Consider the following 26,874-nt stretch of genomic DNA (forward strand, 5'->3'; position numbering starts at 1 on the left):
CAGAACCACAGTTCATTTAGGGATTCTTTTATTTTGATTTCTGCCATGCTGACACGACAAAATTCTGCACCCAAAAGGCAGAAGATTGGGCTTCATGTATCAGTGGTTTTAATTTCAACTGGCGGCAATAATAAAACCCACTGTGTTTATGACACATTAAATCACATAAATTCCTAGAATGTCTCCATATGATCTTATCTGATCCTCTCATTTTTGATCTGGTTTTGCTGAAATAACACAGAGAACTGCTAGTATTTGTCAAGCTCCATTTCACCCTGAAAAACATTTTAATTATATTAATATTATGCGTGTATACATGTATATATCACATATATAAACCACATTTTTTAGAAGTGTCACTATGTAATATATGTCACTCTAGATATGTTTATATAAGTTGTCATTTTGGTACTCACCCTAAGAAATGCATCTAAGGCCCCATTCTCCATGTATTCTATTACAATCATGACTGGTTTCCCTGAAAGAAAAGAGAAACTATAAAACAAATGGAGTGCCTTTTTAGATAAAACACAAGTTATTCCTTTGAAGGATTGAATCACTGAGACAATGAACATTTCTGAGCCCTCCAGCTCTGTTACTGAGCTCTAATTTCTTAAATATCTTAATGGAATGTGGTAATGATTCACAAAATCGAACCATACAAATCAAAAAGTCAGTGTGCCCTCCTACCTCCTTCTGTGTGAACAGGACTCTGGAATAATGACACTTCAGATAATTTGAAAGGACATAAGAAACCTTATCTCTCTGCATGGTCTTTGAGGCTAAATGAAACTAGAAAAATAATATGTTTCAAAGTACTTCATCTTTTAATCATGCGTACATCTAAATTTTTTTCCTCAGGTTGTAGCATAAAGTAAGTATTGTTTTAGTTAGTTACGCATCAGGAGAAAATCCATTAGGAGTGTGCAGTCTGTTTATAATTTGAATTTTGACCATGAATAAGCTGGAGTAATTTCTGCCATGGTGTTGTTATTTGACTGACAGATTGAGCTGCTGCTTACCTCTGGTAACGACCCCTTCTAAGTGAACAACGTTGGGATGGTCAAACTGTCCCATGATGCTTGCTTCACACAGGAAATCTCTCCTTTGCTTTTCTGTGTAGCCAACTTTCAGAGTTTTTATGGCTACTGCAACATCTCTCTTGCCAGGAAGCTTTAGACGCCCACTGCACACTTCACCAAACTCTCCTAAAATGAAGTAGATCAGTGCTGAATTGTCCCGCCTATCAATATTTTCCTTAGGCCTTGATTCAACTAGCCACCTAAGGGTGTGTTTAAATCTTGCACGTGAATGCTTATACTTGAAATGGATTACCTTGAATTGCTGACCCTTATGGAACAAACACCTTATGTTAAGTCAATCAACAGGACCCTTATGTGAATATTTTATAAAAGACTTGTTAGAAATTTGTTGCATTTTTTTCAAAATCAGGAAATAAAAATGAAGTGGCTTTCATAAGAAAACGCTATTATAGAAATAGTAATACCACTTCTAAGTGAAAATGTCATTCTGCTCTACAGTTTCCTTGCTATCTTTAGATCCAGTGGCTTTTTTTCTTTCAAAAGTCAGCTCTTGCAGATCTGCTTTTAATTTAGCATCATTATGGTGTTAAATGAAGCACTACATTATTACCTTCAAGCAAGATAATTTACTTTACAGATTATGAAATGAAAGGTGTGACTTATAACAATTTTGTTACATTAAACAAACACAAGCAAATGCTGCAAGTTCGTAAAAGGTTCTAAACTAACAGACAATTGGAACTTGAAGAAGCATGTGATACAAAAGACGAAACAGCCTGCAAGAATATGAAAAAGAAAAAAAAAAGCAGCAACAACCAAATTTAGGAGAGACGTAACTGGACTCCATCAGACAGGAAAGAGGATGGAAGCATGTGATGTATGGAGCTGAATGGCAATACCTCTACCTCAATCTTAATGAGATTATGGAAGATTTAAGGATTGTCCCTAGCCTCACAGCTATGTAAGAAGAGAGAAAAAGTGAGTTATCCAATACTGCAGCCAGGAAGAAAAATCTCTTTGTAAATATAGAAGAAAAGGGTAGTAACGTACACTGAATAAACAGGAACATCTCTCTTTTAAAAAGAAAGACTCATTGCAAAAATATTTAACAATCTGGTACTTTGTAAATTCATCTGGAGTATGGGAGATATAGTTCCAAGGCCCTCCTCCAAATCAAATGAAGTCAGAAACTTATCTCTTGCATACCTGTGTAGTGCCTTAACATTAAGCTGTTATGTACACACAAGTATGCAGACACACCTACATCTAAGACATGTTTTAGGAGTGCTGAAAAAAAATGACTGAACAAGGTAAGACACAGAGATTTTGGTAAGAGAATCCTCTTGGGACATAGACTGATGTCTTGAGAAACTTTGTGGGATCAGAACTTAAGTGCACGTACATGCTGTCAAGATGTCTGGTTGGCAGTGGAGAGAGGTATGCTTGGAAATGGGTCTGAATGCCTGAAGTGTCCTAATGGATGGGTTCTGAGAAATCTTGTTTAGAACACTGTCAGCATTCAAACATTACGGTTCTCCTGACAGCCCCAAGACAAGAGGTTGGGGAAAGAAAAAAGCAGTAACTGGATATCAGTTTCAGAGTTCTCCATCCAGAAGGGTAGAACTTAGACCACGACTTAATATTTCCAAATTACTTGTTTGGACAAATCTCCACTCAGTACGGCTCGTTTTATGAATCTTATAGGAGGTGACTGCATACAGAATCAAATTCCTCTCCCTCCTGCACCACGCTTGCTGAATCAAGGTTAGCTGAAATCAACTCCATATACCTCTGTTAATACTGTGCTGTACCTAAGCTAATTGGCCAGACAAGTGTTCCTGTCTGCACATTACCCTCAACTGCCCTTGGGCACCGAAGTCAAGGTCTAAATAGCCATGTCATAGCTATGAATACCAGCAGGCATAGCTGTTTCATATACAACTTCTAGATGCTCATGTCCTTAGATTGGTGCCTTAACCTCCCTCCTGCACACCATTAGCAACAAGGATGACTACTAATGAATTCATCACTCGTAGCCCCTAGCCTCAAGAACTTACTAAAGGATAACAATTTTCTCTAGCAGTACTTTGCAGGTTTTTTTTTGTTCCACACCGAAAACAAGACATGAGTATAAGTGTGTGTCTGTGATATTTCAGAGCCAGGTAATTAGGACACTTGGCACAGAAGACACTAGGGCTTAACTCCTTTCCAGTTCTCTGTGATTTGATTTTGATTGATTTCCAAAAGCAGATCATGCACACTCCGGCAAACCAGAAAGTTGAACTTGTACGTTATGCATTTCAGGCCAGGATGCTAGCCAATGAACTACTTTTATTCCCAAGAAAATAGTATATTCAGCTGAAATGATGCCCAAAAATGAACCGGAAAATATGACAAGAAGAGTGGGAATACTGCACAGCCGCACAGCCACTAGCTCAGCATGTCAACAAGGCAGAGGCTAAAACAAAGGATGTGTGGTAGGAACAACTTAACATAGTGGACACCATATTCTGTATCTGACAGGTGGCCACAGCGGGATGGTAATGAAAATGTTGGCAAGGAAAGCACATATCCCTCATGCAAATTGAGCACAAGCATACTTGCACCCTGTTTGTCTGAGAGACATGGCACTACTCAATAGCTCATGTGGCCAGCATTGCTGATGAACATTGAGATTGCTAAGTGGCTTTTCTGGTGCTGTCACTAGCTGAAATTCCATATTCTTCTTTGATGTATGAGTTTCAGCTGCTGCTTTGGCTCTTTAACGTTCTGTTGTTCCTGGACTGAATTTCATTTCACTCCTATTTGCTATTTACATCAACAGGTTAAAGCCATAGCTAAATGCCACAGAAAATATGCTTTCACCACTGCACTTCTAGTTAACTTTCTTCGGAATGACTACTGACACACGTTAGTTAATTTTGCTATCAGTTATACTCATTAAAATCAAGACTAAATTCATCTGCAGTCAACAAAATTAACATTCTGGAATTTGTCATAGCAGTGAAAATACATTTTAAACTATATACTCTGCAGTGTTTTCAGCATTTTGCTCAGAAGGCACTGGCAAAATCCAACCGAATATATCTTTGCGCTCTGAACTGTTGCTGTGCTGGTAGCTTTCTAACTCAGAGCAAAAAATAAAGCTCTGCAATTTGACTATGCTAATCTTGTATATTGTGTATTTTTTAGAGGAGATGCTGCCCTTCTAGCATCACAAAAATTCCTAGTTAGCAAGGGCTAAATTCTTATGCTCTTACTCATCTGAAGGAATAATTTGCTCAGCAGTGTGGTTAATTTCAATGCTACTACTCCTTGATTGAGACATGATTCAACATGAGTGGGGTTACTTTGAAAAGGCGTGAATTTTAAGTCTAAAGATTTTCTTACAGGTAAACCAGCTTATTTTAGAGATATTTCTTGTTCTGTTTTTAAATAATATCACAGTATGTAATTTAGAGCGCCAAACTACAGGGTGATTTAGAAAGTATTCTACTAATACTTGTATAAAACAACAGGAAAGCAAATGAACTTTTCCTCCAGGAATCCAAAGTATTTGATATTTTTCTTACCCATGGAAACTTAATTTCACTACATGGAGTAGTGCAATAAAAATGTCACATATCTTATTAATGCAAACAAATGAAACTGCCTTTTTAGAGCATGAACATCATGGCTTAAGTAGGTGGTAGACAGCTCAAGAGGAAGAAAAGCAATGTAGTGCTGAAGCAATTACAATCAGTCATAAGAAGTTAAACAATAACTTTTTGTATTCATAAAATATCAAAAAGAAAAATGGTAGAAGAAAAAAACAGCCTTAGGGAAGATTTTGTTATACAGAAACAAGACCTTCCTAGTCTCTGTTTAAGATTTTGTGCTGCAGCCAGTTTTCCTTACTCACATGAATGAAGCTTCAGAGGTCAAAAACCCCTCTTGCGAAAGGCAAGTGAGCAGAATTTGCACAAATGCCTAACGTCTTTATTCTGACAGTAAATAATAGGCAGCAAAACTGGCCCACTCCCCCCAGTTCCATTTTTAACAGCAGATACGGGATTAAAAACCCACAAGCTTTCAATGTCAAGCAAGACTTTTAATTTACTCATTTATTTGTTTCTTTTGTTAGGCTTTTCCCCTGTTTGTTTTTACATTTTAGAAGTGAGTGCAGCTTCATTGCTCTTAACCACTCTAGCAAATGCAAAAAGTTCTTCTATACTTGAGGTATAATTATTTGCCTGTCATTATGATGTATGAGTTTCGATCCCGGCTAAATGGAACAGTTGAATCAGGAAGCCACGGCAGCCTTACCTGCGCCAATCACACGCTCAATTTTAATACAAGAGGCATCTAGCTCCTTGGCGAATTGATGGACAGCTCTATTTGGGTCCTCGTAGGTTTCAGGGTCAATGTAGGTTTTGGTGCCTGGAAATTTAACTGTAATGATGTAAGAAAGCATGACTGTGATGAAGCAAAAGCACTTATTGTGCAGTCAGCCCAGGAATTTCATTATGCAGAGTGCTCCTTGGAAGAGTGAACCTGTTTCCACACTGCCTGAGTCAGAGCCGCTCTGAGAAGCAAACTTAGTTTTAGGCATCCTCTGCAAGCATGCTGACACAAGTACACAATCCCATCTCTAAAAATGACTAACATCTCCACCTTGAACTAAGTAATAAACATTAAATAGTGCTTCATGGAATAAAATGTAAGGGTTGAGTGGGAGTAAAAACAAAGCAGGGAAGGGGTATAAGACCAGCAGAGGAGGCAAAAGTTTCTTTTCTGTGTAAGGACAGCTTATTCTTTTGTCCTAGGATGCATTAACAGCATTTCTTCATGTTATTTCTGTCTTCAAGTGAGATTTGAAACATTTCTTCACCTTCTTCAATTTGCTTAAACTACTGAATATAATATTTTTTGCAGACTGTGGCAACACTCAAAGTATTCACAGCATTTAAAAATTATATCCTTAGGTATATTTCTTGCAGTATAATATGAACATGTTGTAGTCAACTTGTTGCAGTCAACTTGTAAAGGTATAGGAAGGAAAGTGGGCTCTGTGGCACCAATATTTCCCTTCTAAAGCACCAAAGTGAAAAATAGGCGGCAACTTGTATTTTGCTCATTCATTTTTAGTATAACATTTAGTGCAACTCAGGCAGCATAGTGCTCTGGCCAGTGTGCAATTTTTGCCCTTAGTTTGCTAATGATTCAGGTAAATTATTTTCTGCTCTTTTGGTCAAAGTGGAAACTCCTGGTGATAGTAGAGCAACCCTGAAAATCTACTAATCAAGAAATTTTTATGAAATAAATTTGCTCACAAAGATTATACTCTTGACTTTAATTAAATCAGTGAATTAAAATTCAATATCAAAATGCAAAAATGTTTCTCTGCTAATTGATATGCTGATATACAAGAACAGGAACAAAAGTCAGAACAAAACATAAATAATTTACAGTTGCTTTGTATTCTTTTAATTTAACATAAAATATTTTAAATTTGAAAATATATTGAAAAATAGCTTAGCAATAGTGTGTATTTGTTTTTCAGATGGTATTAATGACACAAACACAAACTCTCATAAAAGGAAAAAACCTAGAGAAATTGGTTGAGTAATCTAATGAATTTACAACCAGAGAAATTGTTTGAAATGTTGCCCAGATGTTACTATCTGTCATATTATGTGGTTAAATAGATGTTTTTCCAGTTGTATTGACAATACTGCAATTTTTAAAAATTATAAATATTTATTTCTTAAAACTAAAAGACATTGGAGAAAATGAGAATAAAGCCATAGGTCGACCAGCTCTAATAATGCTTTTAGGCAACAGGACGGAGAAGGAACCATCCTCCTGTGTTTGTGATAAGGGGCCTGGATTGGAAGTAACCTTGCAAATCTCAAGTGGGCCTCTAATGTTTTTTTATTCAAGTTGTCATACAACATTTTGACAAGCCAAGGCTATCCTGGCATAGCAATGTGAAATAATGCTGGCCTGCATTTGCAGACAATGCTAGATGAAAATGGGAGGAGGAACCCAAATATAAATCTGAATTGCCTGACTAAACTCCTCCACTGTAGTTGTATCTTCAAGTGTAGCACTGGAGGTCACAGAGAGATGAAGGGAACTGAAATGAAATCTATGATGCAGTGCTTTAAAATCTGCTTTAAAAAATGTTTCTCTTGTAAGTTTTTGTTATAAACAAGTGATTGTTCTAAGTTATGTTTTCGAAAATCTGGTGCCCCAGTATAGAAGAATGTTGTCTAGATGTTATGGAGCAAAACGCCACCAAACTGGTGTTCTCAGCTCTGTGACCAGGCTGGTGGCCACAGCAGTGGGTTCCATCTTATTCTCTACATGGCTATCAAATGAAATTAAATACTACATCTACAACCAAGAGATGATGAAAAACTACATCGGCAAAAAGTTACCTGCATTTTGTGCCGTGATTTAAAAAAAGATTGTGTATGCTTAATCTTCTGACTGATTTGCTGGATAACCAGATTTCTTGAAAGGATAATGAGGGAAATGAACGTCTATAAAGTCTATATATATATTTCTGGATCAACTATCAATTATTATGTAGCAGGTTTCATATTAATTAATTTACATTTTCACTGAAACAAAACCAAATGTCACCAATAATGGAGATAAGGAAAGAAATTATTTAGCTAGCATGTTCCTTTTGTTTATATAATGAAATACAAGAATACATAGCTGATCTTTTCCTTCAAGGATATAATGGGGATTTTAAAAGTAAAAGCAGTAGAAATGAGAAAGGGCTAAAACAAGAAATTTTTTAAACAATATTTGGATAAAAATGAAACTATTCTTGCGTAATCCTTCCTTTACATTTCCCTTACATTTTCAATTGTCATTAACCCAAGAAAGATGTGTTTTATTGAATTTTCCCACCATTCTAGTATAAGTTCAGATGGTAGATGCAATTTTAATAAAAGAGGCTTTAGGTGCTACTGTTGGCTAGGCAAGTGATTCTAGAACCCAAACAGTAACAAAGTGGATCCTCTTTCTTTTCATATTAAATATTCAATTTTTAAGGACATTATGTTTTGTAAATATTGATGGTACAGTATTCACAGCAGCAAAAAAAAGCTTTTGAGCAGAACAGCTTCATTTTTAGGGTGATGCAGTTACTCACTTTCTTAATCTGAAGTTTGCCTGAGGTAAAGATATCTTAGGCAAAGGTCTCATGAATACTGCACCTCAGAGGGATCGTTAGGACAATGTGAAACATATATTCAAAGCAACAAGAAGAAAACAAAAATGCAGAATGAAAACAACAGTATATCATAGACATGTATAGAAATAAAACCATCTGTGTGAGCAATGTTGTCTTTAATCTGCATTCCTTTTCTGTAGGTCACATTTTTACAGTGTTTAACTTCCTGCTTTTTATTTACACAGCATTTTTGAATTTCCCATGGCATTGTCTTTCATGGAGTCTTGTTTTAGTATTGTCTACACTATAGTATTGTCTACACTAACGCAGTTGGGAATTTTTAAAAGGGGGAAAAAAAAACAAAACACTTACAATGAAAGTAAAGTTCTTCATCCCCTTCTTGATCTGCTTTGCTATAGCCACAATGCCTGAAAAGAAATTAAACCACTAGTTTTACTGGTAAATAATTATTTACTTCTCATGTCTAAAGTCCTGACAAAATCAGTTCTGCAGGCTGGGATTTTCAGGCACTGAGCACCTAACTGCTGTAGGCCCTTTGAAACTTTCACCTATAATTCTATTGACAGCAGAGTTTTAAATAAATCATGAACAGGTGCAATCAAAAGGCTTTTGTATCAAATACCAGCCAGGACAGGTCCTAAAGAAAAAAATTCTAGTTCTGGTGAAAAGCTTCAACAGGTAAAACAGAGGATTAAAGAACTTGAAAGTACAAGACTGTTTTACATGAGGGTATTCTTAAATTTACTGCTGTGTCTCTTTTTCTTGAATGTAAAGTCATTTAAAGGCTGATCAGATAAAGTGTCAGATTTCTCCATGTGAGAAAACCGAACAGGAAGAGGGATTTTGAGGAGTACAGTTAAAGAACCTGCTAGGGGTTCCTTTTACAGCACATTTACATAGGACAAAAAGAACATCTTGATTTAAGTGTCTTGCCAAGGTAACAGGACAAACCATATAATTGGTAAGGGAATTTAAATGAAAACTGTCCTTACTAAAAATTATTTCTGTTTTAGTTTTTCAAGTTACTATCCCAGAACAGACTATGCATGAAGAGTTCACAAGAGTGGGGTCAGATGTGCTAATGCCCGTGAAAGATGCAATACCTTCGTCCGATGATGAAACCAAACACCATGAAGACCAGAATGATGGTTCCTGCCACAGCAACCACAGCTATGATAATAACAGGATTCTGTTCACTGGAAACAGCTGTGGCTACAAACAGAGCACAGAGAAGAGATTAGTTAAAAACTAATCACTACAAAGAGAACGCAAAAATTTAAGTCAATCATCATGAATTGTAGATTGTCTACTGTTGTAGCCTGCTTTTATCTGAAACTACTATATTGATAATACTAATCTAAAGAAGGGCCTTCATTGGAAATTTAACCCAATGCTGTATGAGTAAATGATTGTCTACACTGAATAAAAAGAAGCCAAGCTGGAATTTCCTTGGCCAAAGCAGTACAGCCATTAGCTGAAAGCCAGCACTGCTAGCACCAGTCACTTCCACTCCGTCCTACTGCTGTGCTGCCTTCTGTTTTGCTCAGTTGTTGACTCCCTCCTAAGAGGTAAGACCTGGATATTCCTGTAAGGAGGTACAGTAGAGGAGTAATCCCTGAAGAACTCTGCTTCAAGCTTTCCCTCTAAAGCTCCTTGATATGACTTTCATGGTTTCCAAGAAAATAGTGTCTTAACTCTAAGAAAAATGTTTGAGCTGAAATGTTCTTAATGCAGACTACCTAGTTAGCATATTTCAATCTCTTACTGCTAATAATCATTGTAAATAGCTATTATTACTTATCACTTGTTTCTGTTAGCAAAAAAAAGGTGCTTCCACATATACAAAATGGACTTCTCCGTGCTTCAGAGAATTTATATGCTAAAACAGCCACACGTTATGGCTCTTTTTATTAATATATGCCAATTCTATTAATATATGCAAATTTATGCATGCCACGTTAATTTAAACTGAGTATGTAAATACTTAGTCTGAGAAACCTTGAGGTTCGTTAAATACACTGCTTGCCTGACATCTACTAAGGGTGGCCATGTACTCAGCTGTATTAAATGAGCACAGTGCTACTGAACTCTGTGGAGCTCTGTTGATTTGTAAGTGAGGATCTAGACCAGGAGATGGACAGAGGAGGAGACATCAGGCACCAGTCATAAAGTCATAGAATTATTAAGGTTGGAGAAGACCTCCAAGATCAAGTTGGCCTCAGCCCACAGATTCAGATCCCTCTGCAGAGCTTTCCTACCCTCCAGCAGATCAATGCTCCCATCCAACTTATTTTCATCTGAGAACTTACTGAGGGTGCACTTGATCCCCTTGTCCAAATCACTGATTAAGATATTAAACAGTACTGGCCCTAACACTAAGCTTTGGGGAATCCCACTAGTGACCTTCTGCCAGCTGGATGTGGCACCATTCACCACCACTCTCTGGGCCTGGCCATCCAGTTAGTTTTTAACCCAGTGAAGAATGCACCCGTCCAAGCCATGGGCTGTCAGTTTCTCCTGGAGAATGCTGTGGGAGACAGTGTCAAAGGCTTTACTGAAGGCCAGGTAGACTATATCCACTGCCTTTCCCTCCTACACTAAGCAGGTCACCTGGTCATAAAAAGAGACTGCACAGGTCAAGCAGAACCTGCCTTTTGTAAGCCCATGCTGTCTGTGCCTGATTGCTTTGTCATCCTGGACATGCTGTGTGATGGCTCTCAAGATGATCTGATCCATTACCTTCCCCGGTGCTGATGTCAGGCTGATAGGCCTGTAGTTGCCCAGATCCTCCTTTGAACACTTCTTGTAGATAGACGTCACACTGGCCAACCTCCAGTTGTCTGGGACTTCCCTGGTGAGCCAGGACTGCTGGTAAAGGATGGAGAGTGGATTGGCAAGCTCTTCTGCCAGCTCCCTTAGTATTCTTGTCTGTATCCAATCCAGCCCTGTAGGCTTGTGAATGTCTAAGTGGCACAGCATGTCACTAATATATCCTCCTGGGTTGCAGGGTGTCTATTCTGCTTCTTGTCTCTGTCTACCAGCTAAGGGGGCTTAGCCCTGAAGAAAACCAGTCTTACTACTGAAGACTGAGGGAAAAAAGCCATTAAGTACCTCAGCCTTTTCGTCATCCTTGGTTACAGTGTTTTCCTCCGCATCCAAAAAAGGATGCAGATTTTCCTTGGCCCTCTTTTTGTTGTTAATGTATTTATAAAAACACTTTTAATTATCTTTCACAGTAGGGGCCGGATTCAGTTTTAGCTGAGTCTTCATCTTTCTAGTTTTCTTTCTACGTCACCTGACGACATCCTTGTACTCTTCCTGAGTTGCCTGCCCCTTCTTCCAAAGGTCATAAACTCTTCTTTTTCCTGAGTTCCAGTGAAAGCTCCCTATTCAGCCAGGCTAGTTTTCTTCCCTGCTGGATCATCTTTCAGGACATAGGGACAGCTCGCTCCTTTGCCTTTAAGTTTTCCTTTCCAAATATGGCCAGCCTTCCTGGACCTCTTTGTATTTAGGGGCCGTTTCCCAAAAGACTCTCTGAACCAGTGTTCTGAACAGGCTAAAGTCTGCCCTCTGGATATCCAAGGTAGAGGTTTTGTTGACTCCTTTCCTTACTTCATCAAGAATTGAAAACTCAATTATTTTGTGGTTTATATGCCCAAGATGGCTGCCGACCACATCTTCCACCAGCTCTTCTCTGTTCATAAAGAGCAGGTCTAGCAGGTAGGCCCCTGGTAGGCTTCCTTACCATCTGTGTCAGGAAGTTATCTTCCACACACTCCAGGAACTTCCTAGACAACCTCCTCTCTGCTGTGTTCAGTTTCCAGCAGACATCTGGCAAGTTAAAGTCTTGCACAAGAACAAGGCCTAGAGATTGTGAAACATTATCCAGCAACTTATAGAATAGTTCATCTGCCTCTTCATCCCAGTTGGGTGGTCTATAACAAACTCCCACCATGGTGTCTGCCTTGTTAGTCTTCTCCTTGATTCTTACCCATAGGTACCCAACCTAATCATCACTATCATTGAGCTCTATACAGTTGAAACACTCCCTAGTGTACAGAGCTATCTCACCACCTCCCCTTCCTCTCCTGTCCCTTCTGAAGAGCTTATAGCCATCCATTGCAACACTCCAGTCATGCAAGTCATCCCAAGTTTCTGTGATGGTGACTACGTCATAGCTTTCCTGATGCATGATGGCTTCCAGCTCCTCCTGTTTGTTATCCATGCTGCGTGCATTGGTGCAGATGCACTGCAACTGGGCTATTGATTTCACCTCCAACACTGGCATGTTGCCCTTAGGCTCATCTCTAGAAAGGCTGGTCTTATCCCTTTCCCCCTTCAAATCCAGTTTAAAGTCCTGTCAATCAGCCTGGCAAACTCACAGACTAGAATCCTTTTCCCTCTTTTAGACAGGTGATCCCCATCTGTCTCCAGCAGGCCTGGTGCCATGTAAACCACCCCATGATCAAAATGCAGCAGGACAGGTGAAAGAGAAGAAAAAAAAAAAGGAAACTAAACTAATAGCTGGTAAACGAAATTGAAGATGGTATGATGGAATTACTGCTGGCAGTGGTAACTGAACTATAATGTCTACAAGAGGATTTTATGAATTTCACAGAATTGGGTTCCTGTTGCAGACTTCAGAAGTTCCCATAGAAACAAATAAACCATTTTTTTTCTTGGAAGAAGTGAGCCAATCAACACGATTTATTTTGGCAGTGACACTGACTTGTACTGACTGTTCTCCCTACACACACAATAACAAACCCCTTGTTATACTACACAGATTTAGAATAATCTGCACTAGAAGAAAATTACACACATACACATACACACAGACTCACACACACATCCCCTTCAATTTTATTTCCTAAAGAAACTCTGTATTTTTTTTATATTCTACCTAATGCAGTTGAGAAAGATCACATTATTAATATTACTCTTTACCTGAAAAGAATGAATGCTTATCTTTGAGTAACTATAACTTTCTGAGATACCCAGGTCAGTAGGATGCTTCTGCAGGCTTGGCTGCATCCCACTCATGGAACTTCTAAGAAATCAGTGGTGACTGTCTTGTGCATGAGAGTAGGTGCGTAAGTAATACTCAGTTCCTATAACATAATCAGGCCATCAAAATAGACAATCCCAAAGAATGTCAAATTTCTGTAAAATACAGCATTTCCTTAAACTGTTCCCTCCTCTCTTTGAACTTCAGTGCAAACCTCACTTGAAAGTGAAGAAGAGGCAGCATCCTGTCACAGTGGCGAGGGTGTGAAGCTTCATCCATCAAAAATGTTTGGAAAAATCCCCAGCCCAGCCTGTCACCTAATCCAGTAGCCAAGATGAGAGCATAGAGGCCGACATATGTGAGTGGGTTGCTCTGTGTAACTGCCTCACAGATTTTGGCTACTGGCACATTCTGGAAGCAAGCAGAGGATGCTTTTTGGGCTCTGGAAAATGTTTGGGACATGGCACACTGGCCAACTGGTAAGATAGGTGGGATGCAATGTATTATATGATGCAATTTTACATCTTTAAAAAAAATGGGGCTTGACTGTGGGCATGGTCTGGTATGAATTCAGTGACATCATTCTAAGACATTTGACTCTGTTCAGGTACTCTGCTGATTCTCTCTTCTGTGTGATGAACTCTGTTAGTGTAAGGGTAAATCAGAACCCAGCTTCTGGAATGATCCCTGGGGTTTGGCAGAACTAAAGATGCTAGAGTGTTCTTAGAGGAATGATTTTGTGATGCAGAAGACCCTTTCAGGGAGTGCATAGCATGGTTGCCCTGTCACTGGTGCTGCCCAAATGGTGATGACAGGAAATCAGCAACAGGACAGAGAAGTCTGTCCTTACCTCTGCTTAAACTGTGCTCAGACACGGAGTGAGACAGGGAGCTGCTACATGGGCTGATATCTGGTCTGGCGCTATGATATGTGCACATCCAACTCACAATGCTTAATTTAAAGGACTGAAAACCACCTTTTAAATACATGGTTGTAGGGATGGGGAATGGGTATCTAAACACCCTGGACAATTTGAAATGGATATTAGTTGAAAATGCTGTGCTGCTGCTCCAGCAACCTTTTAGCATGCAAGCAACCTGAAAGTACAATTTGTAAAAAAGAATTTCTGGTGAAGTCCATCACAAAAGCTGCAGTTATAATTGGAGCCATGTACACCAAATATTTCTTTCTTAAATATTTTGCTTTATGCCTTCTATAAAAATGTGTAGTATTGTTATTTCAGACATTAGAAATAAAAGCTATATATGCATACTGCTTTAATCTTGTTTGATTTAAACTGATTCATGGCAAAAGGAAAAAGCAAAGACTGTCATGTCAGGTTTTGTGGAGTGCTTTTACTTTAACAGTGAGAGCCATAACAAAGTCAAAGATTGGACCCAAAGCCCTCAGAGGTCTTTTCCAACCTAATTGATTCTGTGATTCTGCAAGTGAAAAAATCTGCTTAAATTACAAAAAGCTCAGGATCATCTGGCCACAAGCCATTTAACCTGACTTTTAAATATTTTAGTGAACCAAGAGATAAAATTGCCACTTAAGTGATATTCTATGCATTTGTGTGTTTTTCGTGAGGGACTTTTGTCTCTAACACCCAGACAACAAAAAAATACAATTACTAGAGTCATTGACTTGAACTGTGGCAAACAAAGTATATAATAAACATATTTTGCCTTTATAAAACGTTTCCTTCATAATTATGAAATTTTTACATAAATATTTATGCAATACACCCCCTATATGATATATTCCAATACAGGCATAAAATATGTATATTTTACATATCAGTAACATTATTATAATGGATGTAGTTCTTTGAACAGTGAAAAGTGGCTATGCAGTTTCTACCACAATTCAGAAAATGGAGCATGATAGAAAAATCTACTTAATTAACAGCACCAACCAAAAGTGCCAACCAGTTATGTACCAGGAGAAATCCACTGAGGCAACATGACTGCACGACTGTGATGGTCATTATACATATTCTTACATAATATATGCGTGTATTTTCCTCTTGAAACACGAGATTTTTAAAAGCTGCATTCAGAAATCCACTGGAATAATGAGAAGACAATGCCTCTAAACTGTAGCATAATACTGGTTTAGTGTTCAACAGTACAGTACTTCACTTGAGGCATATTTCCTAAAAATGATCCAATAAAGATTTTAATTTAAAATGCTAACAGAAGACTAATTTGATTAGACCGCAAGTTCTCGTAAAACTACAAATAAATATGAGAAACAAATATTTTTGTGTAAAACTATTTTAGAAGAATTTAATGAGATTTACTATCTTTTTACCAACAATTTTTTCTGAAAATTGTATATGGGAAATTGTGGAAGCTTCTCCTTGATAGGAATTATATTTTATAGCATCCTCTCAAGTTAATGGAAAATATGCCACTTTTAAAATTTTCTTTAATGAAAAGACAGGACATTTTTACATGGCATCTGAAACACAAAGCTGGCTTGTGACAAGAAAAAAACCTGCTGTGCATGCTGGCAAAGCATCTTTCTGGTTTATATGCATTTTTTCATCACTTGAGTGAGAAAAAGGGTACAGGAGCTTGGTCAGTGATGCATTTATTATAGGATTTCCTAATCTTCCATATGTTGACCAAACTCCAGTCAAGACTGTTTTTCTCTGAAATTATCATTGCTAATCTTAGCAGCTACCAGAATGCTTACATTCAGTATATAAAAAATATGCAGATACTTAAGGAAATGTTGGGGAAACATTTTTAAGAACTAATTTTAAACCACTATGGACAATAAATTAGCTAATTAGCAGAAACTTATGACTGATTATGACAGACTTCTAATTTCCAGAAAACTACTCAAAATAAGAAATTACTTCTGGCTGTACCTTAGGTTCCCATTCTGCAAAATGGGGATTCTGCTACTGACTCTTCCAAAAGCAGAACTCTACAGATGGAAAGTATGCTATTAGACACAGAGCTAATAACATTAGTAATAACAGCTTATTGCTGCTATTATGATAATTACTATTTCAATTATGTCTATTAGATATGCGGTATTATTCATTATTTATAGTTTTTATATTCTGTGTAAAACTAAGGTGGAATCAAGACCTAACCACTGTGTTTTAAGAATGCCCACAAGTTGTTCAGGCAACACCTGGCTGCAATTAATAAGATGCAATAATGTGTGTCTGCACCTTAGATATCCTGCATAGAGTGCAGAGAGGGTATGGCATCCATACCCTTTGAATTTGTAGGCTACGGATTCCCAGCTCCAATTCTGGCTGACCTGCTGTCAGGCAGGTCAACCTGAAGCAAATGTTCCAAAACAGGGTAACCAAATTTGGGTCTGCAACAGAGTGGTGGAGCTGCCAGGAACACAGACAGTTCCCGAGAATGGGCTCACAGCTGCCAGGTCTCACTGATGGAAGAGTTTCTTTCTGAAGATGCAAAATGTGGAATATTTTCTCTAAACATGCAAGCACATATCTACACTGGTGAATAAAAAAGGTATCAGTATGATTTTTAGGCAAATAAGGGCACAATTCATTGCCAATGAATTCAAAATACACTAAAGATGGATTTACAGCTTAAACAAAACTATCAAGATTTTTTCAGGAAATCAAATGAAAAAAATGACCCAGAGAAGCCTCTGCGGGTTGAAATCTCCTCCATCCTTCTCCCCAGTGACAGAAGAATCTAGTTGAGTTACTCAGCTCATCACTACTCACTTCTTTTGTGGGGAGAAAGAAATGTGTATTTGAATTTTATAAAAAGGAAGTCTTTGTATTAGAAGGACAGCAGAGGAGATGAACCTGATATGTTACAAATCTCCCCCAGCTAATTATAAGACTAATTTTCAAGTTCTATGGAAAAAGAAATTATTGAAGCTCATCCTTCAAAACACAGTTACAAAAATCCACTTTCTTGTAGAATTTCATTCCTTCTAATTGTAATTATAATGCTTATAACTCTTTTCTTGCTTTACTTACTACCTCTACAGAAATGGTTAATTCCCTGTAAACCTAATTGCTTACCTGTGGCTTCTTCCAGTGTGGCAACATCCAGTCTAGGGCTGTAATTTCCATAACCAGCAGCAGTAAATGCACGAATCTGGAAAACATACACTGTTCCTGGCTTTAGGTTATTAATAGAAGCTGAAGTGGATTTGGTTTTCACTGTTGAATAGGTCCTCTCCCTTTGATCCTGGAAACAATAAGACAAAGATTAAATGACATTTACAGATCAGATTTTATCATGGTTGCACAACAGCAACTGACAGCCAGCCTGGGTAGTTTATTTCAATTTGCTGAATGCTCTTTTCCCCTAACATAAAAAATAAAGCATACTCTGTGGAGTATTACAAAACATTGTCAATGCAATGAAGAGCTCTAAGTGTAACATAAAATTCAAATGGGATGCTCACGTTGTTGCTCATAGAACATCCAGACAAAAAATGATTCCTTTTTAGGCTCTGATTACATTTTGTGAAATTTTGATGAGAAATAACTCAACCACAGATTTCCAGGGGGATCCGTGGGGTCTAAACAGTTCAAGGACAGGGAAATTCACTCTTTCATCGTAAGAACACGACAAACATATAGCTGTGCAACCTGCCTTCAGTCTGCATTAACCTGGTTTTTGTTGTCAGCTTTTTCTTATTTCTGGAGTACTTCAAAGTTATCATGAATGAAGTCCTAGACATTGTGAAATGAATGGCAAAACTCCGACTGACATCATTACTTTGACATTTTACTCTTCCAACATCTTTAACAAATACAATATTGCCAATGCATAATTGCCTGGATTTTGTACAATTTCTGAGGTCCTTAACTCAGTTTTCACTTCAGATTTTTTTCCTCTGGCTTTTAGTCTTTTCTCAGTTTTAGACTCTATGTTATAAAGAAGAACCCAGGGAAAGAAGCTCAGTATGACACTCCCCAAATTTAAAGCTGTAAGATTACAAACCCTATGAGTAATAACTCACTTTCAAATAGTACAAAAGCTGTATCACAGATCATTACAGTGTTCAAAAAGCCCTACTTATTCATCACATTTACTGACATAGATTATCTTTCAGCATAGATATGTGCAGCCCTGTTGATTTTTGGTGGCAGATGCAACCCTGATTTGAAGGGCAGAAGAGATGAATTAACCAACCATTTGAATGCACCACATGACCAGAGAAGCATGAGCTGTATGCAGCAGTGCTAATGAGACAGATACAGAGGGAAGGAATAAATTTGTACTCATTTCAATAGTACTTCACCAGCTAAAATTTATGGAGAACCTTCCCCTTTGCAGTCAGTAAAGCAGCAAAGGCTTTTGCTGAAATACAAGGTTTAACAGAAAGTATATGATTTCTTTTCTGAGATTCAGTAATAGTTTTTCCTAGTTCCTGCCCAGTCTGTTATTTGAGCAAGCCCGTCGTCTTGGCTAGCAACAACTTTTTCATATCTTGTCCAAGAGGATTTAAATCATCTGTAAGTGAGGACCATGGTGGAATGTATGTTGGTATGTGAGAAAGAACAGGAATGCTTGAGAGAGAAGAAACAAGTGTAAGGAAACCATAAACAGGTTTGGGACTGTAAGCCACAGTGGAATTTCAGAGTTTGGGTTTTGATGCATAAATAAGGTTTATTTGAATTGCCAACAGTTCTTGCATTCAAAATAAATAACAAAGAAATAAAAATAACCTGCGTTAGAAATCTCACAGGACAGGCTTACTTTGGAGATTTCAGGCAGTTTCCATTCCAGCCCTAGCCAGAAGTGAGAGGTGAAAAAAACAGTTATCAGAATATTTCAGAAGGACAGAAATGTTTGATTTAATTTAGCTCTAAAAGGAGCTGAAAGTTCAGATCTTTTTTTTTTCTTTTAAACTAGTGGAACAAAACTTAAACAGCCTCTCTCATTCTGAGCAAGATTAGGAAGTACTTTTAAAGCTGAACTTCACTATTTTGGAAGGAAAACAAACATTTAAGTATTTGTGTAAAAACTGTCTCAGTTGAAGATATATAGCCCAGTTTATCTGTGACTGTAGAATAAGCTTTGTATTCTCTCATTAATTTCACTGTAATAAGGATAATACAAGGAGATTTTCTTCTATTACAAAAGAACTTTAACATCAATTATTTTCTTTGCAAATACAGCAAACTGGCAATGAAATTCTGCTGGTTATTTAAAGTAGCATGAACATATAGGGAAAATAATATTCTAAAAGTCACATTCTAAAAGCTAGCATATGAAAAATCTAGTATATTGATAATTTTTCTGTCATTTTACACTACCTATTTAAATTATTTACTGTATTTTAACAGGTTAGAAACTGCTGTGTATATTAAAAAAATTCCAAGGTTTTTGGTTTGCAATTTTTTTTTTTTTTGTGCAGAGGACAGTACTGCCCTTGTAAACTCTTTTTAAATATGTGGACTTTAGTTATGTGTGTATGCACACACAAATGCTGTCAGAACAAAAATTAGTAAAAATCCTTTAAAAGACTTGTTTAATTAGTAAAATTTCTTTAAAAGACTTGCTTAATTATCTGTAGAGATCTGATAAATTTTGTTATAAGAGTTTTTAACAACTTAAACTGGAAGTTAGCATCAACAAATAAACATTATATTGCTTTCCCAAATCATATAAAGATCTTTTGATAAGTATATTTGTGTAATTCAGCACTGAAAATCAAATATGACACTTCAGATTAGATCCAATGTGGTCTGAATTTACCTAATTCCATGTTACCTAGTAAACTGACATGGTCTTTTTGACATGGAGGTACTATTACCTTGTTTGCAGACATGAAATGTCTTCATGAATGATCACAAAGGAACTCCCTTGTTAATTTTTTTTTATTTTAATTTGTTCTTTGTTTTTCACAGAATGTTTTATAAAAATTAGGAGTATGTTATGTTATGCAGTCAATTTCCCAGGGAATCTCGAGTAGACACACTTAGTCTGGGTCCTGTGAAAAACATATAGCTGCACGACCTGCCTTCACTCTGCTTTCATCCAGCTTACGGTTGTCAGAATTTTTTTATTCTGAAGTACTTCAAAGTTATCATGAATGAAGCCTTAGACACGCTGAAATGAATGGCAAAACTCCGACTTGACATCAGTAAGATTGCAATTTCACTCTACCAGAAACAGAGATCACTTCATCTACTATTGAAAAGCAGCCTTCAATTCATTATTGTGTTGAGAGAACAAGTGAAAAATAAATTTCATAATGCTGGTCCTTTTGAAAAGGACAAATAAGAAATATTTATTTGCTGAAACTGTAGGAAGTGTTTTGGAAATTTTCAGACATTAACTCGAAGCTGCCCAGCTCATATGGAAACACAAAGTGCAGTCAGGAGTTGTATTTGATACACCATCTCAAGAGTAGAATTACAGTGACACGGAAGGAAATGAAACAAGCTTCAAACATGGTGTAAAGGAGACAGAAAAACAACAGTGTAATGGTAAAATGTCCACGTCCAACTTAACAGTTTTAAAAAAAAGGGAAAAAAGGCACACTTCCAAGTGTATATTTCATTTTTAGTATGCCACAATACAATATATGAGACATATGATAGCAATAATAATTGCAGGACTTAGCTAGTTATTAAAAATAAACAAAATCACTGTCTTTGGAGAGACAGGATGGTTGATAGCTGATGTCTTTAACACTGTTTCACAACACAGCAAACCAACATAAAGCAAACAACACATTGTTGTACATTACAGATAATCTTAGCACTTACTTTCTCATAATACTTGATTTCATATTCAGTAATGACTCCATTGGGATGTTCTGGTTCCTGCCAGGAAAGCTCGACGCTCCTCTGCAGTACTCTTTCTTTCATTACTCCACTAACTTGCGAGGGAGCTGTTTGGACAAGATGTGTCAATAAATAAAAAGCAAATTTGTTGGACGTCTAAAATCAAACGTCATTACTGATCCACCCCATGCTGAGCCACTTTCATTAAGGTAAAATAAAGTACCTTTTCATAACTCACAATACAAAGCTAATGAATATTCAAGCAGTACGCTATTACTGTTCATAAACTTAGAATAGAAATTGAACTACAGTGCAAACAGCAAAAAGTGGCATTTTTCAAGTTAGTGTAAAACTGAGATTGATAGAATAGGAGTAACAATTAAGCAAATTAATTCTGAGGATGACAGCAAAGCAGATTTTTAGATTGATGTGTAGTAAATTAAGAGTCTAAATATTTATTGGATATGTTTCTAAAATGCACATAAAAAGAAAAATAATATTTTAGAACCAAAATCACATTTTAGGCTGATTTGATATGACTGACTGCAATTCTGCTTAAAAAATAATCTGTCACACTATCTGATTATAACATGACTTGGTGATGAAAACAACCTTGTTAAGATACTAAGTCCACTCTTTTTCATTAGTTCAAACCTTTCCAGGACATTCTCTCTTTAGACCTGAAGTTTCCACACTTGGTCTTGGCATTTTTGAAAGTGCGAGACAATTTAAGAAGTAGATCTTATGAAACAAGGGGGACACTGTCTTCCTCTGCCTCACTCTCAGAGACATACATACATGCACACTGCATGCATGCACACACAGACATTAAGTTTTCTAACAAACATCAGCCACAAACAAGGACCTTTTGAAATTAAAGAAACCCCAACCCAATATACAGGCATTACAGAGCCATTGATTCTCACATAAAATGTTTAAGAGACAACGTAATAAAATGTGAGAGACTGAAAAAGTAACTTGCTTTATCAGCTTATCTCATGTTTAACAAAAAAAGACAGAAGATATTTTGCTGATGTGCAGCACCAAAGGAGGCCAAACATCACAGTTTTCCTCAAACACACACTGCCTGTATGGATACAGTACTCCAGTACTTATAGAAACATCTATGGTATTGGAACTATGCAGAACTCGATCTTGTTCTCATTCAGTTCAATGGAAATCAGTTTTGCTCGTGCAAAAGATAAAGAAAGAAAGGACCTGATCCTCAGCGCCCTACAGTTAAAAGTAAAATTACATTTATATGTACAAGGACTTGGTCTTGGAGTAGACTCAGGCACCGGAAAGGTGTCTGAGATAAATTTCTTAGAGATAATATATTAGAGATATTAGAGATTAAATTAGAGATAAATTTATGTATACCTTTTTCAAGCACAGAATCTAGTACTGATTCTATACTGAAATGTTTGTTTGAACAAAAATTCTGAAAATTTTAAATCTTTTTCTAGGAAGAAAAAATCCCACCATATTTCAGAACTGTATGTAAGGCTTTTACTATGTAAAATAATGTACAGATTCTGATGATGTTCAAATAAAATAAAGTTCTTACCTCAAGCAACAAATAGTTGAACTTCACTTTCTCCAGGTAATTTAAATAACATAAACCATCTAGAATGCACACTCCGGTACCATTAAATATAAAACCATAATGATTAAAATAAAAATATTTACAGTACAATCAAGAAAATAATCCTCTAAAAAATTAAAATTGGATCGTTAACTTCTTAATGAAATTTTGAAGTTTCTAGCTTTCCTAAAAACTTAAAACATGTAGGGTTTTAAATTAAATTTATTTACATTTTATTAGAGGCTCCAAGAGTCCACGAAAATTAGGGATTGAAGCCATGCATGATAATTTTCATTATGAACTATTATGTTGTATATAATCAATGTAATCAAAGTTGAAGATCTCTTAATCTAAGCTGCCTAACTGATAAAGTCTTAGAATTGTATCAGGCAAACACCACGGGTTGATGCACAAAGCCAGGATCATTCTCTCTCACTCCCTTTGCATTGTCTTTCTAAAGGCTTAGACATTTTCACTCTTTAATTAGTGAAACATACTTTTTTCGTATCTAAGACTCCGGAATGCAGCAAACTAATTTACTCTGTCTAGTTTTCCTTGCCATGATGAACTAGTTGTCTTCTTTGTCTAAATGAGTACCACAGCATCCTGAATGAATTTCAGAGAGGTCATTATGTTTCATGTATAATTTTCAATCTCATCTAGATAAATGTTTTTCAAATTGCTAATCTTACATTTTCAGATGTCCAAAATTGTTAATGTTTATACTTATAATGAAACAATTTCATATTACCTAGGTCACTGGAATTTGTTCTCAACATTTGCTACTTTTTGGTTTTGCTTATCAATTTTTTTCATTCCCTTGGCCATAGCAGTCATTTTTTTAAAGCAATGAAGCAAAATGAACTTGTTTCCTTTTATTAAACACATGCACCGAGTATTAGTTAACTCTGTATGTGGGGAAGGAACAGCGATGCAGAGGAGGAGGAACAGAGAAAGGGGGAAGATTTTAATTAGTGAAACGAAATATACTATGTGAGATTCCTACTTAGTATATGTACAAAGTACACCACAAACAGGAATATTCCATTCTTAAAGAATTTCCATTAAAAATAAAATACCAGTGATTTATCAATATTGCAAGACAGCATTCAAAACTCTTAAATAAATGCTCTCATGAAGATATTCCCTGTCAATTAATACTCATTTCACTCAAGACTGGTCAAAGATTGGTTTGGTTTTAGTTTGAAAGGTGTGCTACCTTTCATTGGTAGGAGAACCACACGAGGAAGAAGAGAAAGTCCAGCCCCACAGACTGCATGTGTATGTAGCTCTGAAGACAATCATGTTGCATATAATTCCCATATCACATGAGATTCCTAAAATGCAGCGTGCTACCTAACCTTATGTTATGTCTTCATGTTTGTCAGGGGAAGAAGGGAATCATTAAACTGACTGAAGGCAGAGTATTCTCCTCTGGCAAGGTACACCCGTTTGTTGTCACTGCAAGAAAATCTCTGCAAATTAGAGCAACTACATTACCCAATCTATTGATGTGAGAGGCTAGATGCTTATGCTATCTTTATCCTGCCTTTTGGGTTGTGTTTCTTGATCTGTGCTTAATGAGACTGTACAGGTCAGAAGCATTTTGTTCTTTATTTTAGTATAATAATTTCCTCTGTATTCTCTCCATGGCTTTCTTATAGATGGTTTCGCATTCATATTTTATTTGTTCTGGCTTCCTGACACCTGTTTTTAAACCTTTATCCAACTTCTCATTGCCTATCTATGTTAATTAATTAACAACCTTTTTACTGTTTTTAAACAACTATATTTGAGCAAGCTTGAAAATGAGTTAAAGCATATAATTTATCCTTAAATAAATAAAAGATAAAATAGGGTACTAAATTACCAAAAAAAGATAAATCTATAAAAACAGAATTAAAAATAACATTTCTAGCAAAACAAATAACAACAACAATAAAAATAAACAAGTATTTCAGTTTTCTTTTTTAGTAATCTACTTCTTGTCACCGCATCTCTAACAAAGTCTTTCATGACAAAGACACTTCTTACAACATTTCTAGACAACTAAGTACCCAGTCCTGAATGACTTGAGCCTGCATAATCCCTCCTGTATTACTTCAGGTTACAAAGAGGCATCACTTGTCAGAATCATTATTTCCATAATATATTACACTGGGGGACACAGGCTGTTCAAAACACCATTTGCTATCAACTTTTTTCTGATATACCTCATCTCTTCTTTTGCTCCTTCCTGCTGACACAACATCCAATGCATCAAACACACACAGCCTCTCAGGGCTAACAGGCAGATGTACCTACACACGTTGCATAAGAAAGTACTTTGAGAATGACAGGCCCTCAGCACACTCATTCACCTTTTTAAATGCTTCAAATATACCATTCAGCAAAACGAAAAATTGATTTTCCCCAGGTTTCAACATCACAGCCACAGAGAAATATAACTCTGCTGGGTTTTACTGATAAAGCCTTCAAGTTATATAGATTTAGAGCCAGTCATCATTTTCAGATCAAGTTATAGAAAAAGTTAAAACTGAGGTGACAAAAAGAGCAGGATATTCCAAGGATATATTCTGTTCCAGAGAGAATACTGAATTGGGTAGACTGATGTGTTACATCCATAATGCTAGGCCAAGCATATGGTAGATTATTAATATGTGCAAATATTAGGTATAGAAAACTGTGGCAATTGTTTTGGAAAGCACTATATTTAGTTTGGAGTCCTCTGAAAAAGTTATAATATTGCTCATGCCTTTAATCTCTATCCTTCTCTGTTTCTCCAGACTAACATCTTCCTTGATCTAAAGTGTGCTTTCCAGAAGACAAAAGAGAGTTGCAAAATTAAATCTTCTTCACTTTGTATCAGAACAACTACAAAAAAAACCACCCACCAAAAACCCCTCAAACAAAGTATAACAACAACCAAACCAAACCAAACCAAACCAAAACCAAACAAAACTGCCAAACAGATAAAAAATAAATAAAAATGGAAAAATGAAAATATGTAAAGCTGGACTTTTACATCTAAGAGGAATTAAGCATAATGTACCCATTGCTAGCATGAAATCAGCTGTATACATATTCTTATTAAAAGTAGATTATTCAGCAAAAGAAACATATCAATCAATTTCTCAGAGATTTCTTAAAGTCCTGAATCTTGAATGTGTCTCAATTCCATCAACAGCTTTGTTTGTGGAAATTTTTAATTTGATACTTTTAAAAAAGTGTCTCTAGAAGCAGCATCCTGCATGTTTAGTAGTTTATGTGTATGAAACAAACTATTTAAAATCCTAAGAAATAAGCATTTCAATCCTGCAAGCACACTTCATACAGAAAGTTTCATAAACGAACATGAGTGCAGGACTAAACCCCATATAAAAAATGCCACCAAAACTATATTTGCAACTCCAGTTTCATGATTTTTCATACATACGGCTAAAGAATGAATGGGCTACTAGCCTTCCTTAACCTTTTTTTGTATATCTTTATCTTATAACAGTAATAACGTGCTGAAGTCAATCTGAGCTTCATCTTGTACTTTCCAAAATCAACAATAACACTGTCATTTTCATGCACAGGACCTTTACATTTCCTGAAGGACAAAGATATGCAACAACCATACAGCTTTTCATACAGCAGCAATGAGATCAATTTTACATCCCTGTAAAACTGTATCTTAGGGCCCAATATAAGTTTTATATTACACAAAGCTTTACATCATTTTTCTGCAACACTGTCCTACAGCAGTTGGAGGGTGTTTTGAGTATTGAGCCCAAAAGGGACATTGCTAACAGATGAAAAGCATGGAAAAACAGAGGTATCAGCATCCCAATGGTTACAACCTATTATTTCTTTTTTAAATGTCTTCTCTGTCTCCTTTCTCAGTAGAAATCTTTAGATAACAGAGTTGCTTTGACTCTACATCGATTTTAAGTGAGACTGGAATCTGGCATTTTACCAACAACAAATGTAAAATGAATCCATGTGTCATTATATATATATATATATTTATATATAAATAAAATAGTAGCAGAAAATTATACTATTGTTAGCTCTTAAAGGGTTATTCAGGAAGAGAGTACAAAACTCCCCATACTCCATACAGTCCTACACCCAGATTACCCAAAGGGCACCCTTCCACACTGGTTTTTACACTAATTTGCTCCCAAGAGAAAGCATGTAAGTGAAGTCACAACCTGCCTACTACCATGCTCTGGTTTGCTCTGAAGGGAAACTTAGACACCAGAACTGCCGAGTGGAAGGCAAACAGATTGCAGACCTTGA

The 26,874-nt window shown here is 36.6% G+C and overlaps 1 protein-coding gene across 7 annotated transcripts in view; it reads right to left on the reverse strand.

Moving 5' to 3' along the window:
• Positions 1 to 26,874, reverse strand: part of EPHA7 (EPH receptor A7) — a 165,966-nt gene that overhangs the window by 24,759 nt on the left and 114,333 nt on the right. For 4 of the 7 annotated variants that reach the window (XM_017834035.1, XM_017834031.1, XM_017834036.1 and 1 more), the window contains exons 6-12: positions 20,985 to 21,109; positions 17,277 to 17,445; positions 9,339 to 9,447; positions 8,587 to 8,642; positions 5,349 to 5,474; positions 1,023 to 1,208; positions 417 to 478 (exon numbers count right to left, since the gene is read on the reverse strand). In XM_017834035.1, coding sequence (XP_017689524.1) covers positions 417 to 478; positions 1,023 to 1,208; positions 5,349 to 5,474; positions 8,587 to 8,642; positions 9,339 to 9,447; positions 17,277 to 17,445; positions 20,985 to 21,109 — 833 coding nt within the window. Of the gene's footprint in view, positions 1 to 416; positions 479 to 1,022; positions 1,209 to 5,348; positions 5,475 to 8,586; positions 8,643 to 9,338; positions 9,448 to 16,124; positions 16,184 to 17,276; positions 17,446 to 20,984; positions 21,110 to 26,874 lie in introns of those variants that run through there. The other 3 variants (XM_017834032.1, XM_017834034.1, XM_017834037.1) reach the window with 2 other exon arrangements.

The sequence above is a fragment of the Lepidothrix coronata genome, unplaced genomic scaffold, assembly GCF_001604755.1.
Source record: "Lepidothrix coronata isolate B3197 unplaced genomic scaffold, Lepidothrix_coronata-1.0 Scaffold227, whole genome shotgun sequence".
NCBI lineage: Eukaryota > Metazoa > Chordata > Aves > Passeriformes > Pipridae > Lepidothrix > Lepidothrix coronata.